Genomic DNA, 17529 nt, shown 5'->3' with positions numbered 1-17529 from the left:
TTTTAAATATATTGATTACCATAAAACAGGATAAAGAACCAACTTGGGATACCTACTTTCATTTTTGTGTAATGGAATTTAGTACGTATGTAATCAAATGACACAGAACTTATATACCTTCCTAAAAAAATACACACACATCTACAAATAACAAAAATTACATTAGATATGTGTGATAAGCATTTACTGTGCATATGTTCCTATGCACAAAGTAACAGTTTCACACGCCTATTCTCTGCAAGAATGCAAAGGAACTGTAGTAAACACAAAATCTGTATAAAAACAAAGGTAATCAACAATTTATAATAGCACTGAACTACACTTTTCTCAGTACAGTCCCATCTTTTTGTTTCACTCACATATATGTATAACATGTTCAGAGAAGCATTTAACTTCCATCCTTAGTTGATTTCATATAAGAAAAATCTGACAGTACTGGTATAAAATGTACATCCTCATCACTTCAAAGGAAACATGCCAGAATCCAATTATGTTATTACCCTACTCCCTGTACATATAGTATCAAGACCTACTAAATCTAACCAATTTTTTAAAAATTTGTTATTCATCTGCAATCAGATCCCCCTCCACAGGCATCCTATTCATTACCCCCATACACTCTGTAATGAGTTAAAGATGGTCACCAATTCTTTGCCAAGAGTATTTCCTCTCTCTTTGACTCTGGGCTAGCCTTGTAACTTGCTTTGACCAAGAGAATGTGGCAGAACTAATGCTATGCCAATTCCAGACTAAAGCCTTAGGAAGGTCAGGCAGCTACACTCTTGGGATCCAGCTGTCACATAAGAAGCTTTGGCTGGAATATGGAATAATGAGAGCATGTGGAGAGAGTACTGGAGAATGAGACACCAAATGGAGAGGCCATGTGGAGGAAAACCAGGCCCTCTTGGATCCAGGTTCCCACCCAGCCAAACCCCCAGTTCAATGCAGCTGCATGACTGACTCCACTGACACCACATGGAGCAGAGGACTTGCCCAGTCAACCCTTAAAACACCACGAGAAATAATATTTCATTGTTTTAAGTCACCAAATTTTGGGGGTTTTGTTATACAGCCAGAGACAACTAGTTACTTTTCAACCTAACAGACTCCACCTTCTTTTAAGCAATAAAATACTTAAATCATTTCTTTTTATGCCAAAAAGGCAGGGAGGGATAACAAACAGCACCTCACATATATATCTTTTTTAAATGTCATTAAATCTGAAAGCTACCTATTGCTTCATTTTTCTACTCCTTGGACTAAGTTTTTCCACATGGCATTAATAATCCAAGGGCTAACTTGTACATCTGCTTCATCAGTTAAATACTAGGAAATAAAATAAAAATAAAAAACTAAAAAGGCAAGTAATTTCAACAAGTACAAACCTGTAACTCAAGGCAAGAAAAGTCTCTACCTTGGAAATTACCCCCTTTAGTTAAACATCCTTGACAAAGTTATTCCAAGAAGGGCTTTCAAAGAAAAGGTCAAATAAGTAACTAGTCACAATCCTAATTGTGATGAGAATTCAGAGGTAAGTTTAATGGTCACTCATTTTTGGTCCCAAACAACTATAAAAATTCTTTATTTTTGGTGAATGTTTAAAGAGGGGTTAAAAAAAATGGAGGAGCTTTAAAATGAACACTACCTAGATTGTCCTTTTAAAATTTATATTATATCCTCCAGGAAATTTAGTGAGAAGAAAGAGCTTAAACTTGATTTAGTTCTTCGTTTTCCTCCCCACAATTATGGAACCTGCCCATGCATCCATACCAAGTTATCAGGTGGCCAGTGTGTATGGAACCAAAAAAATGTATGTGATTTTTCTTTAATAGGGAGAAAAAAAGCCTCTATATTTTTCTGAAGCTTTACTTCAGATTATTTCCCTTTCCTAATATCTGAGAAAGCCATGTAATAAACTATTAATAAATGATATCCATATTGTTAACATGAATTAAATACTCCATTAAAAAAAATGAGTGGTCATCATTTATGCACAAACTATACTTTACCTTTAAAGCCAAGGCTAATCACATTAGTAAACAAAAGATGTTAATGCAGACTTGAAAAAATCAGTGTTGTTCTATTAAGTCATCTACCCATAAGTAAACAGAATACCTTCTGAAACGAATCTTCATCTGTTATATCATAAACTAAAATAGCTCCATTTGAATCTCTGTAGTAAATTGGACCCAATGCATGGAATCTCTCTTGACCTGCTGTATCCTAAATAAAGCAATAAACTCTTATTAGATCAGAAGAAAAAATACATGTTATTGTAACTACAGTGAACTTTTGTTTAATTGGAAAGTGGGGTATAAATTTATAGATAACCCCAAAACACTGTTAAAAGAAACAAAACAGGTTACAAATAAAATTTTTAAGTCAAGTTATAATCAATATTTAATGTTTTACTGTTATATAAAGATTACTTCTCCCCTCCCCAACCTTCCTCTTCCTCAGCAATCTTCCCACCCTCACTAAAAAACCGTTTCAGTTGCCAAAGGGTCAGAATGGGCCACAATGGCATTATAAGCCAGGAACAGGCCTTGCACTAAATTTAGGTTCTCCTCAGAGAGAGGAGACAAGCAGAAAGAGCATGCACCAGGACCACCTGCCAACAGGTACACTACTGCATTATCCTTGCCCTACTCTCCACTGGCCATTCCCTTGGAGGATTAGAATATGGAGATGGGGGAAAAAAGGCCAGGCAGGCTGTCCACCCCTTTCTCTGACATGGAATCCCTCTGAGTTGACCCTTCTCCAGCTAAAATGTTATGATAGAACTATTCATGTATACAATTGTATGCAAGATAAAATTCTTAGCCAGATTTTAGAAAAAAATGTTTATTTAAAAAAGGTTTTGGGGCTTCCCTGGTGGCACAGTGGTTGAGAGTCCGCCTGCCGATGCAGGGGATGTGGGTTTGTGCCCCAGTCCGGGAAGATCCCACATGCCGTGGAGCGGCTGGGCCCGTGAGCCATGGCCGCTGAGCCTGCGCATCCGGAGCCTGTGCTCCGCAACAGGAGAGGCCCCAACAGTGAGAGGCCCGCGTACCGCAAAAAAAAAAAAAAAAAAAAAAAGTTTTTGGCTAAACTTCAGTTAACTAAAATAAATCCAGAAAATTTTGAGCCAATTAGTTATGAGAGAACCAGGAATAGGTACTCTAGGCCTTCACTCATACAGTTGAAAAGGTTAACTTACCCATATAGCAAGATTTACTCTTTTCCCACCAATATTTAACTTCTTTGTTAAGAATGATGCCTAAGAAAAGAGAGATATACATTAAACAATGTTTCACATAAAATAACATTTTTTATTTCCAAAGCTACAGATGAATGAATCATATCAATATGAAATAAGTTATCTGGGAGAAAAAGTAATCGCTGAGTTTTTATTAATGATTAAACATTATTTCCACTGAAGACAGAACATTATTTTTACTCTAATCTAAGAAAAAGATATTTTGTTTTATGAATACAAGTTACGAAAAGTACAAAAAAATGGGTAAATATGTTTTCTTAGTTTTTCCTCATTACAGCCTTTTCTTCGCATTTAATTTGATGCCACCTACCTACTCATTATAGAAAGCGTCTAAGAGACTTCTAAGATGAGATAAAAGAAATGTTTACTGATAGTTAACTGTATGAATACCATTATTATTGGAAATTTTCCTGCAATTATTTTATAATTCAATTATTTAAACTATATCTAATAATTGCCCTAGGTACTAATGTCACAGAAATGAAAGGAAATGGTTCCAGCTTTCAAGGAGCTTATAGTCCACTGCAGAAACTAAAATATAAAGAGAATTAAAATACCATGTGATAATCGTTAAAATGGACGGTCTTGCCAAGTATACTATAGGAAAATGCTGAGGAAGGAAGTGTAAAGCCTGCTTGGATAAGTCACAGAAGGCTTCAGAAAGACGGTAATGATCTCCCCTTTAGGAGAAGTAGTAGGAGAAAGAAGGTAATGATCTCCCCTTTAGGAGTAGTGGGGGTTTTTCCTGACAGATGGGTGAAGCCACCGAAGCCTGAAACACATAACTCCCCACCCTATGGGAAACTCCAAGTTGGTCTGGTGGGCGCTAGAGATGAGACTACAAAGATAGGCAAAGGTTGAATTAATCGAAAAAAAAGTCCTGACTCCATATCTAAGCCTATGGACTTTACCTTGTGGGTCTCAATAAAACGTGTTCCAAGACACTAGACAAGTTTTTTGTTTTTTAATGTATACTACAGTCAGGTATATTTGGGGACTGCTGTATATTGCTCTATATCCCCTTTGTGCATTCACAGTACCTATTAGCACACTAAAATTCTGCCAAAAGGAAGGCTGACTAACTGCATTTATACAAGCATTTCCCAAACTCATTTGACTTCTTTTTCCCTAAAAAAACACCTAACTCATCCAAAGGAGTGTTAGGAAATAATACTGTTGACAATGGATAATCAATGAAGGGTTTCTAAGCAGTGAGGACATATAAGATCTATATTTTAAGAGAATGAATACGATAGGAAGAAAGAACAGGACTCGACCTGGAAGACAGGAGTCTATTTTAAAGTTGGAAAGAAAAACATAAGGGGCCTGAACTAAGTGCATGAGGATAGAAAAGAGAAAAATGAATCAAGTAATTGAAGAGGGAATATAATCAGAAAACAGAGTCAGTTGACCTGTTTAAAAAAGGAACAAAGAGCCAACTTCAAAGCTATGCAAAGACAGTCACATTTAAGTGTATATATATAGAAGAAAGTGCAGGGATGGAAAGTAAAACAGATAAAAGGCTAGGATGGTGAATTATTACTGAAGGAGAAGGAACCTAGATTTCAGGAAGGACTTTATGCTGTATGTATACCAAGGAAAATTAAAACTAAGAAAAGGCCACCAGATTTAGTGATTAACTAAGGAATCTACAGAGACACAAATGGCAGAGCTGAGATCAAATCCAGCAATGTCTGCCTTCAAAGCCCAAGCTACACTCAAGATATTTTATTAAATAAAACACAGGTTAGGGGCCTTCCCTGGTGGCGCAGTGGTTAAGAATCCGCCTGCTAATGCAGGGGACACGGGTTCGAGCCCTGGTCCAGGAAAATCCCACATGCCGCGAAGCAACTAAGCCCGTGCGCTACAGCTACTGAGCCTGCGCTCTAGAGCCCGTGAGCCACAACTACTGAAGCCCACGTGCCACAACTACTGAAGCCCGCGTGCCTAAAGCATGTGCTCCCCAACAAGAGAAGCCACCCAATGAGAAGCCCATGCACCGCAACGAAGAGTAGCCCCCGCTCACGGCAACTAGAGAAAGCCCGCGTGCAATGAAGACCCAACGCAGCCAAAAAATAAGTAAATAAATAGAATAAATACATTTATTTTTTTAAAAAAACAAAACACAGGTTATATAGAAAAGGGTATGAAATAAATTCAATGACAAAGAAATAACTTGGAATATGAGAAGACCAAATACATGTTACGACAATAAATATGAATAAAGGACTATTTCCCACTCATAGCATAAGGGCGAAGAATATAAACTTTGAAGCAAAACTTTGGATTTGAATCTTAGCTTTGCCACTTATTAGCTGTATAACTTATTTGAATTCAACTATTTGTTCTGTTTCAATATCAATGTTATATAAAGAAACTCAAAACCTGACTCCTATCCTAATATTTAATAGGTAAGTAAACTTAAATGCCTCCCTCTCTTCTTTCAAACATATTTAAACTGATCTTCCCTCCAGAATCAGCTTTCCATTCCAACATTAGTATTTTGATCATATTCTCCAAGTCACTGAGGTTTAGAATCTTAGGAATATCATCATTGAATATTCTTCCTCCCCTGTCATCCCATATTCTAAAAAAACCTACCAAGCCTTGCTTTTATATTTCCTCTGGAGTTCTATGACTACCAGTCTCTTATTATGTCATAATATAAATACCTTTGGTCTCACCTCACACTCTGGTTCTCTGGTCTACATGCTAACTTATCTTCCCAAAGCCTCCATGATTAAAAACAAATAAAAAAAACATTATCATATCCATAGCTGAGCTCTCTAATAAGTTATCATTTTTAATAAGTATGCTTGAACTACATCCCTGCTGGCAGCTAATACCATAATAGCCTTTTTGTCATGAGTTTTGTGGGGATTTCTCAGCAGAGGGGAGTGAATTATAGCTGGTAAAGCTCCATCATTTTCTTTCTACTAGTCCCTCTGAAACTTACCATCACTCTCCCGTAAGTTCAGAGACAGTGTTAAGTCTCTCCTAAGGAACTACGGATGTATAAAAACAATTTTATGGAAACAGTGCTCATTACAGCGACGATTATTAAAAAAAAAAAGAAAAAAGGAAAGAAGAAGAAAAAGACAATAACCTAAGTGTCCATCAATAGGCTATTTTTTAAAAATATACAAGTATAGTCCATCCATACAGTGAGACACTACGCAGTCATTTCCACTACTATTGCTAACACTAGCTAACAGTTATTGAATGCTTACCTTCCACCAAGTACTGTGCTATGCACTTTTTAAAAAATCATTCATAAGCTTCTCCTTTATAAAAGTCAGGGAGCCCTAATCTACAAATAAAAGTCTCAAAGCCTATCTTTGTATCCAAGGACCTCCACCCTTTGTCCACATCTATCTTCCCAAGAAAGCTTCCAGTATTTCTCTACTTACTCAGAAACTTATATAGTCTATATTATACATTCCCTCCAATTCTGTTTGTTGATAAAATTCCTCTCTAATTTGGGTCTATTCTTTCTCTATCTGGATCTCACCTATCAAGACCAGTTCATGACCTACACCCTTCTTCCTTGAATTTTTAAGCTTTCTCATATGACCCAGACAACCCACAGTGAATTTCTCTATGCAGAAGAACTTTAGGGAACTTAATCTTGTAATATACAGCATATACCACCTTGTATTTTAAGTTAACTTTTCATGAGTATAAGTCTTCTGTTAACTAGAGTACATATTTTTATTTATTTAACATTTTCACAGTGCTTATAATGAAATGGGCAGTGTTCTAAAAGCTTTTCCATATTAATTCACTTCTCGTAACACTCTGTGATTAGATATAATTATTATCCAAATATTACAGATGTGGAAACAGAGACAAAGGAATGGTAAGTATATTGTCCAAGGTCACACAGCAAGTGACAGAGTAGGATTTGAAATGAAGGCAGTCTGGCTCCAGACATGACTCATAACCACTATGCTATGGTACCTCCCAGACTGAGATGTGAGCTAACACTTCTCTAATAGAGGGGACAGGAGGAACCATAGTGCTGCCCACAGCGGACTTGCAAATGTTGTTACCGTAGATAAACATATCCACAATGTGACTCGTATAACTCAATTTACATAAAAGATGTGTTCCTAAAAGTTTCCTTATAAACCAAATTATTTTAACTCAAATATGTGATGCATTAGTAAAGCACATTACCATAGGGTCCCCACTGTATCGTTTTCTTCCTTCATAACAAAAAACTTAAGTCCCACTCTATGGAAAGAGTCCTTCTGTAATACAAATCATCTCATTTTACATAAACCCTAAGTTTTTAATATTTTATAGATATTTTCTTAAAGAACAAACATCTGTTTTAAAAACAAAAACAATTATATTTGAGAATAAAGCTGCAAGATTTTATGTAACATCAAGACAGCAGCAAACGATCAAATGGTTGAAATCTGTTTTGGTCTTTTTTTCCTACTACCTCTATGACGCATACTTAATTTGGCCAGACTACTGAGATACCATTCATGGTTATATAATACTTACTCTGGGGCAGAGGTTCTTAATTCCGTTACATGGTAGTAAGAGTGGGAGGGAGGCATGATCATAGACTTCTTTGAGAATCTGATGAAAGCTATGAACCCACTCACTCTCAAGAAAACTGCTCATATGCACATATAAAATCTTTTCCCCACACTTTCCCAAGGGATTTATAAATCCCTGGCAATATCTCAGTGAAGAACCCCATCTAGAAAGAGCAGGGGACAGTGGCATAAACAACGTCAATTCAAAGGTTCTAGGAATATGGGAAGGAAAAAAAAAATAGTACATACTGTGTGCCACCATGCTTTGGCTTTCTCATTTATTCTTTGTAACAACCCTGTGAAGTAGGTAATTAGCCCTATTTACAGTTGTGAACCTGAGATTTAAGGAAATACAGTGACTCACCCAAGGTCAGCCAACTTAGTCAGGTCCTTCAGTGGGTGGAAGCCTGTCTGACTCCACAGTGCTTTTTCCATTGCACAACGCTGCCTATTCCAGAACATACACACATTCTTAACTTGGCACTCCTCCACTTGGACACTAAGTGTTCCTGGACACCAACTCATCTCCCAGAATATTCTCAGGGTAGGCACAAAGTAATGAGGATCAAAGTAATAGTACATTTCCCACCTTACTCCTCCAAACCCGGAGTTACAGCACCACTATTTCTTCTAATTCCAATGATTTCATCTTCCAAACTTTAGGGGTACTGACAGACTTAACAATCTCATCAGACATCTGTCATCTGCACCTGATGCTTATTTACCCAACATCTTAACTGAAATCACAGTGGATATTTTTTTAATCTCTATTAAAAAAATAAGATTATAGGAGAGATAAAATAAGAACAAAGTACATTTGCCAAATGAAAGTCTTTTCATAACTTGTTTCATCAATTTTTTTTGTCTGTTTTTGTTAGCCAGATCACTTGTTCTTGCTAATCACTGGCAAAGCAAAATACCTAATGCAGCACAGTAACTGATTGTGGACAAATACTTTCCTGTCTTTATCTAAGTTCAATAGACTTTCATTAATAATATGTGTGTTTAACTCTTCGAGGAAAACATAGGAAGAACAGTCTTTGACATAAACCACAGCAAGATCTTTTTTGATCCACCTCCTAGAGTAATGGAAATAAAAACAAAAATAAACAAATGGGACCTAATGAAACTTCAAAGCTTTCGCACAGCAAAGGAAACCATAAACAAGACGAAAAGACACCCCTCAGAATGGGAGAAAATATTTGCAAACGAATCAATGGACAAAGGATTAATATCCAAAATATATAAACAGCTCATGCAGCTCAATATTAAAGAAACAAACAGCGCTTCCCTGGTGGCGCAGTGGTTGAGAGTCCACCTGCCGATGCAGGGGACACGGGTTCGTGCCCCAGTCCAGGAGGATCCCACATGCCGCGGAGTGGCTGGGCCCGTGAGCCATGGCCGCTGAGCCTGCGCATCCGGAGCCTGTGCTCCGCAACGGGAGGGGCCCCAACAGTGAGAGGCCCGCGTACCGCAAGAAAAAAAAAAGAAACAACGCAATCCAAAAATGGGCAGAAGACCTAAATAGACATTTCTCCAAAGAAGACGTACAGATGGCCAAGAAGCACATGAAAAGCTGCTCAACATCACTAATTATTAGATACATGCAAATCAAAACTACAATGAGGTATCACCTCATACCACTTAGAATGGGCATCATCAGAAAATCTACAAACAACAAATGCTGGAGAGGGTGTGGAGAAAGGGAACCCTCTTGCACTGTTGGTGGGAATGTAAATTGATACAGCCACTATGGAGAACAGTATGGAGGTTCCTTAAAAAACTAAAAATAGAACTACCATACGACCCAGCAATCCCACTACTGGGCATATACCATGAGAAAACCATGATTCAAAAAGACACATGTGCCCCAATGTTCATTGCAGCACTATTTACAATAGCCAGGTCCTGGAAGTAACCTAAGTGTCCATCAACAGACAAATGGATAAAGAAGATGTGGCACATATATACAATGGAATATTACTCAGCCCTAAAAAGGAACGAAATTGAGTCATTTGTTGAGACGTGGACGGATCTACAGACTGTCATACAGAGTGAAGTAACTCAGAAAGAGAAAAACAAATATCGTATATTAACGCATGTATCTGGAACCTAGAAAAGTGGTACAGATGAACCGGTTTGCAGGATGAGAGTTGAGACACAGCAATGTAGAGAAAAGATGTGTGGAAACCAAGGGGGGAAAGCGGCAGTGGGGTGGGGATGGTGGTGTGCTGAATTGGGCGATGGGGATTGACATGTATACACTGATGTGTATAAAATTGATGACTAGTAAGAACCTGCAGTATGAAAAATAATAATAATAATATGTGTGTATATAATTAAACAGTTATATTATTTTTGCTACAGTTACTAACATTGTTTCAGGCTTAAGTATTTAAAGTATCTATTGGGAGTTCCCTGGCAGTCCAGTGGTTAGAACTTGGCGCTTTCCCTGCCGTGGCCTGGGTTCAATCCCTGGTCGGGGAACTAAGATCCTGTGAGCAGGAAAAAAAAGTATCTATTAACTACTTTCAACTTAAGACATGGACATGAAAAGATTCAGCAAGATAATTCATAAAATTAGTCCTCTGTAGGAAGGCAATAAAAATTAGCTATCAAAAAACTAAGATGGGGGCTTCCCTGGTGGCGCAGTGGTTGAGAGTCCGCCTGCCGATGCAGGGGACACGGGTTCGTGCCCCGGTCTGGGAAGATCCCACATGCCGTGGAGCGGCTGGGCCCGTGAGCCATGGCCGCTGAGCCTGCGCTTCTGGAGCCTGTGCTCCACAACGGGAGAGGCCAAAACAGTGAGAGGCCCGCATACCGCAAAAAAAAAAAAAAAAAAAACTAAGATGAATTGCTACAATGGCAAAATCACATTACAATATATAAATGTAACAAATTAACATATTGTACACCTTAAGTTTATACAATGTTATACTTCAAATATATTTTAATTAAAAAAAAAGAAAGAGGGCTTCCCTGCTGGCGCAGTGGTTGAGAGTCCGCCTGCCGATGCAGGGGACATGGGTTCGTGCCCCGGTCCGGGAAGATCCCACAGGCCACGGAGCGGCTGGGCCCGTGAGCCATGGCCGCTGAGCCTGCGCGTCCTGAGCCTGTGCTCCGCAACGGGAGAGGCCACAACAGTGAGAGGCCCGCGTACCGCAAAAAAAAAGAAAAGAAAAGAAAAGAAAGAAAACCAAGCTGGGTGCTTGAATACTTCATTTCTTGTCCTTTGCTTCTAAAAAGAGGTATTATAATCAGTTTAGAGTCCAAGTAAATACTTTGAAAAGGAGAGTCAAAAAATCACTTCTAAGGACTGGCTCAAAACACAAAGCAGAAAACAGCAGTCAGATATAGAATATTTATATATTAGGAGTTCAAAGCCATAACTCAGAAAAACTCTTCTTAAAAAAAAATCATCCACCCTTCTATAGCCCACATACTCTAGTAAAAATACTAAGGGAAAAAGGAAGGATTTCAACTACTGTATTTTATGAAGATATTGTAATCAAACTGGCTGAATCAACACTAAAGTGGCTTCAAGAACTACTTAGAAGATACTTCAGACATTCAAAACATTAATCTTACAAATAAGGAAATTAAGATTCCTAGACCAGGGGACTGTGACACCAAGTATAAAACCAACTGCTAGAACCTGAATGCCAAGTGTTGCTCAGGAGGTTAAGGTGTATGGAAGAAAAAAAAAGTAGTTGACCTAGCTTAAGAAAAAACGGTACACCATTACTATATGTGGGACCTCAGAAATCTAATCCAAGTCTTAGTTTCCTCATTTGCCAAACTGTTAGCATACTATCTGTATTCCCAGCCAACTTTACAGCACTGCTTTGCTAATCAAATGACAGGCACCTACCCTAGACTTCAGGAGGCAGATAGGTGGAATTCCAGTTAGAATTCTAAAAGGGAAGATGATTTATGGTTCTGATTATAAAGAATGTTACTTTTACACAGGAGACTAGTTGAAAGTGATAGAAGACATTTAAATTAGAGTGCATAATCTTACAATAAGGGGAAAAAGAGGATTCAGCTAAAGAAAAGGAAGTGATCACCCAGGAGCACAAATAGAGAGAGATAAACCAAAGACAATAGAAATGGCACAAGCATTTAAGAATAAAGAAGAAAGCTAACAGCTGGTTAAAGTACCTTACTCATCTTTATTTTATTTATTTATTTATTTTACTGGTGAAGGTACTATAATTTTAATTACATATTAAATGTTAGAAAATGGAACTGAGGAGGGAATTCCTTATTTATATTAAAAGGTAAGTTACCAAAAATTCTATTCTTTTTATTTTAACATCTTTATCGGACGTTACTCATCTTTATATTCCCCCCTTGGCACAATGTTTGACATGTAACAGGCATGAAATAAACAATTCTTGAATTTGACTGCTTAGGTTCAGCAGCTAATTCCAGAGAAAAAGCAGTAAGCCCCTCACTCCAACTGTCTTTCTTGTCTCTGTCAAGTTTAACATAACCCCAAACCAATGAGAAAATCACATAAGAAAGCTTTGAGGACTCTACATAAGATCAAGTTTTCTTTGTAAGCAAGGTAAAGGATCTTGAGTTCTCAGAGAGCTCACCTACAACATTACTTCATAATTATCAGTAACCTAGGAGGACGTCTGCAAAAAGGGAGCAGTACTAAAACACCAAAGCATAGCAAATGTCACAATTTTCAAAACAGAAGTGACTTTCCATAAATGTTAATCCCAGACAAAACTGTAGAATGGATAACAAATACATATGTATGCATAAAAATATAAAATGTAGCAGTCCCTCAGACCACATGCATTCTCAAAATAATTCATGTCAAATTAACCCCACTACCTTTTTGACTGGGTTACTATGAAAGAAACCAACACAAATTAAGCACCATCTATTCATCAAACAGCAACAGCAAACATTCCTTAAACAAACACTGTGCCAGGAGGTTTAAATACTATGGCTCTCTAATCCACATAAAAATCCTATGAGTGAGAGTCTCCCATTTCATGGATAAAGAGCCAGCTACAAACAGTAGAATAATCTGCCAAAATCATGACGGCTAAAAATCAGGAGCCAAAAATTCAAACTAACTTCAAAGTCCTGTCCCTTTCTACTACATCATATGGCCTCCTAATGCAGAAAAAACAATGTATCTTGTTCTTTTCCAAGCATTTGACAAAGTATCTCATGATATCCCCTATGGGCAAGATTGATGTAGCTAGGGCAAAAAAAGTTAGATTTGTAACGCTGGAGTAGCCATTTTCATTAAAGGCTTCTTGTCCAGTAGGTAGCAGCCCACAACAGTCAGTCTTGTTTCCTGTTTCTATTACCATTAATATGTATAACACTCCATTTATAACTGTTTCTCAGTCAAGAGGAAAGAGGACTGTGGCCTGTGCATGGTCTGGAAAAAGCTCCACCCTAAGATTCTGCATATTTAAAGAGAAATATACCTCTGGTCACGTGTCACTGGACTATAGTGAGACTTGTGAAGAGCTCTGTACTTGGCCCTCTCTCTCCCCTTTCTTTCAGAGTCTGTTAATGACTGATGAGAACACTGAAGACATTCTTACCAAATCTTCAGGTGACAAAGTTAAAATGAGTAGCTAATCCAGCAGTAGAGACCATGCCTCATTTTTCTTTGCATGTCCAGGACCCAACCTAGTGGCTGACCCACAGGAGCTCCATCAATGTTTCTTGAATTACAAAATCAAAATTCAAAAGGATATTAACAGACACTAACCACTGGAGCAAGTTTATCAAAGCCAACTTTAATAGATCAAATTCATTAGGGAAAAAAAGATTTAACTACAAAATCAAAGGAAAATGAACAAATGTAAAGTTTTTCTTTCTTCTTCCCTCCCTCCCTCCCTCCCTCCCTCCCTCCCTTCCTTCCTCCCTCCCTCCCTCTGTCTCTTTTTTTCAGCAAATAAGTCTAAGACAGCAGGCCCAATATTAATCAATGGGACAGCTGCCCAAAAGCTCAAAGAATCTTTTCTGTAATACTTCAGTATTAGAAAAGGATTCTCCACAGGGGAGGTCATAGCCTGCACTTCTTTGCACAGATCAAACCACACTTGGAATCATTTCTACAGTTGAAGGCATCATATTTTAAGAAAAGTGGACAATGATTAGTGAAATGTCTAGAAGAGATGTCAAAATAGTGATATGATTTAGAACAATGTTATAGGAGATCCACTAAAAGGAACCAGAGGTGTTTACCCAAAAGAAGACAAGACTCAAGGGAATGTAAGAGCCATCTTCAACTATCAGAAGGGATGCCATGTATGACTAAGATTCAGAGAGCAGGGAAAGAGATTTTGTCTCTAGACGCAGAAAAATGAATTGGAAAGTAGACCTGTCCAAAAATGAAATGTGCCACCTCAGGACATAGAGTTTTCCACCTTCTATAACAGTTCATCTCACCTCCAAGATGTTCAGACTAAAGTAGACAATCACTTGACTGAAATATTAAACAAAAGACTGAATTAGTGAACCATAAATTATCTTGGGTTCCTCTCAGTCTTTAAAATAGGAATGCATGAGAGTGTACTTTGCAAAGCATAAAATATTTTACAAAGATAGGTAGTAGGTAGTTCCGCTGACAAGAAAAAAGAGAAATTCTTCCCCTCATATCTCATGATGCATTAGCTCCTCTCCATCTGGAAATGAAAGGCATACAAGACTGTGTCTTATGGGTCTGATGGAAGTCAAATTTCTCTGAAAACATTATTTAAAAAGATGAAATGAACTGATATCTAAGAGAAGGAGATTGAATATAATGCTGTTTCCATACATTGGTATGGAAAAATCCTCAATTCTGGAACATAGTCCAGATACCGTTTGTGATGACAGTTATATGCTATGCTTTTGATACTAGAGATCTACCATAACTTCATTCTCTCCTATGTATCAATAGATTTCAGTGGTTTCCTCTCAGATATTTAAAATCTTTAGCCAGCTTTTAGCTTCGAGGATGTTTTTGGAATGTATAATGAAAGTGTAATTTTTAGGTTGAAGGGCTAAATTATCTTTAAAAAAATTAAGAGCTCAGTTACAATGGTCTTCTCTTTTCTCTAAGGTCTGTAGCACAAAAGAAACCACTAAGGGGTGGTTTACCAATATCCAGAGATAGTGTGACTTATTGCTCAAAATCTGAAGTCATAACTAGATTCAAATTTCAGCTTGGGCACCAAGACTTGTGGCAATAAGATAGCCAGCAAATTACTCAACTTAACCACACCTGTCTCATCACCTGTAAAATGAGGTTAATAAAACTATCCACCTCAAAGGGTGTCATAAGAACTAAACGACAGAAGAAAAGTAAAATACTCATCACAGTAAGAACTAAGTGTTAGCTATTGTTATTACTTTACCTAAATGAATTTCTAAATTTCCAACTGAGCATAGGTATTTACCCTAAGAATTTCCTTGATCTCACTAATAACACTCAATTGTAATTATCAAAATTGTGTTAAGTGACCTTGTATAAGAATGTAGGGGAAAAATGCAGGTTCCTGACATTCACTTTTTCAGATAGTATGCTTTATATAGGAGTAAAAACAGAGGTGTAAAAATAGAACATGGAATCAGAACCAGAGCATCTTTGTAAATTCTAGACTCAGTGGTTTAATAATAGCATCAAACATCAAATGTCACAACAATCAGGAGACTGTGCATTCTATTAAATAGTGTCCATGTACTTACACACTACACAATCACTAATTAAGATCTATTGTGCAATTTAGGGTAATAATAACGATGGAGAACTTACACTGGACCAGCTCCTAAGTGCTTTTATGTATACCTGTCCTGACAACCCAATGAACTAGATACGATTATTATGGCCATTTTAACAGATGAAGAAACTTAGGCACAGACAGGTTAATTAACTTGGCCAAGATCACACAGCTAGTTTAAACGGATGGAGGTGCGATATGAACCTAGACAATCAGGCTCAAAAATTCATTAGACTTGACTGCCTCTGACTGAATTGATCAAGGCAGATTCGCTGTATATTTCTTCTAATACGTGAAAACTGATTTCTTTGGAAGAGGGGGAGACTCCAACGACCTCAAAGGCCTGACTTCACGCCCAATTAATTATTACATTTTAACACTTTTCTGACTAACAATCACGTATCTGCAGGTGAAAGCCGGCCCTACATTACAAGCAAAGAAAATAAATAGCAGCAGCAGCTAAGCTGTTAGTTTGAGGACCAACTGTTGGCCAGTATTCACATGACGTTTCCATGTGAATATGGGTCGACCCACATCGCCGAATATGTGACCCACAAGTCAGCAATGGAACTGCGTAACCCACACGGGCAAGCGGTCATTTCAAAACCCCTCCGGAGAGGAATGTCTTGCCAATCAGCACGTTACTCGAAGACAGGACAAAATGGAACTTGCACAAACACTTAGTCATCAGTAAGCGCTGAAGTTACAAATCACCTAGTTAGCAAAATCAAATCCGCAGCTAAATTCCTAATTCCGAAAGAAAGAAAAAGGGCTGACACTCGGTTGACTGACTGTAGGGTGAAGGCACCTAGGGCCCAAGCGGAAGCAAATCAAAGGGGAAACACTAGCGCACCGATGGGGATTCCACGACACGCGCTGCCACACTGGGGACTTTTCAGGGCCCTTCCACTCCCCTCCCAACAGCCTGTCCTTACGTGTCCAGGCTGCCCCGACCACGCGTGTTCCCAGGGCGAATTCGGAAAGGCAATCCGAACGCGGAGGTGATAGGCCTGAGATGTGAGAGCCCACACCCAGACGACGGTGTGGCAGCAAAGTCCTCAGAGCCCCGGAGGAGTAGGGGCCCCGAGGCGCCACCTCCCGCTCCCCGGGGCCCGCACCTGCAGAGTGGTGATGTGCTTGTCGTTGAACTTGTTTTCGCAGTAGCGCAGCACCAGCGACGTCTTTCCCACGCAGCCTTCCCCCAGCAGCACCACCTTGAACGAGTAGGCTCGCCCGGCCGCCGCCCCGCCGCCGCCGGCCGCAGCCATCCCGTCGCGTCCCCGCCGCCGGAGCCCTAGAGCCGCGCCGAGCTCTCCACAGCCGCCGCAGCGCCTTCACAGCCGCGGCCGGCGCAGCCCCTCCGCACCGGAGCTGCCAGCCCCGGGCGCCGTCTCCACTCCCGCCTCCGGGCGAGGCCTGGAAAGGCCGAGGGAAAGTCCGAGAATGAAGGGCCCCAGCCACCACGTCAGGCACCCGAGGAAAGGCGAACAGCACTCCCTCTCCGCCTCCCTCTAATGGCGTCTCCTTCCTCCTACGTCACACTTTCGGGTCACATGACCGCCGCGGCCCCTGGGACTCGGCCCAGGAGAACATGCCTGGACGTAGGCGGGGCTTCTGAGCCTCTTCCCGGGGGCGAGCTGGACGCGAGGGGACCACGTCTGGGCCGTCTCCCGCAGAGCTAGGCCGTCTGCGGGCCACTACCACTCTGCAGTTGGTGGGAACCTGCGGGAATAAGGAATGAATAATTAGAGGCAAGCCCAGCTCAGGTGGAATATTGAAGTGCAGAATGTTCTCGTTCTTGCCCAGGGGCTGTCCACCTCTCCCATCCGGGGTCCCCGTAAACCGAATCTATCAAGGTGTCCTTCAGTACCTTGACAGTGTTTCTCTGGGGGATCCCAAATCCTAGCTATCGAACTTCTTTCAGTTCCCCAGACCACCTGGACTCCTCATCTTTCAGGTCTCAGCTTAAACA

The 17529-nt window shown here is 39.5% G+C and overlaps 1 protein-coding gene across 1 annotated transcript in view; it reads right to left on the bottom strand.

Annotated features, from left to right (window-relative positions):
• Window positions 1-17083, bottom strand: part of RAB21 (RAB21, member RAS oncogene family) — a 28684-nt gene extending 11601 nt beyond the window's left edge. Inside the window, exons 1-3 of the mRNA XM_082664965.1 lie at window positions 16676-17083; window positions 3200-3259; window positions 2116-2223 (exon numbers count right to left, since the gene is read on the bottom strand). Coding sequence (XP_082521091.1) covers window positions 2116-2223; window positions 3200-3259; window positions 16676-16825 — 318 coding nt within the window. The 5' untranslated portion in view covers window positions 16826-17083. The remainder of the gene's footprint in view (window positions 1-2115; window positions 2224-3199; window positions 3260-16675) is intronic.
• Between the last annotated feature and the right edge of the window lie 446 nt (window positions 17084-17529).

The sequence above is a fragment of the Grampus griseus genome (assembly GCF_964374135.1).
Source record: "Grampus griseus genome assembly, chromosome: 11".
Classification (NCBI taxonomy): domain Eukaryota; kingdom Metazoa; phylum Chordata; class Mammalia; order Artiodactyla; family Delphinidae; genus Grampus; species Grampus griseus.
This window is presented reverse-complemented; position numbering and strand designations above follow the sequence as displayed.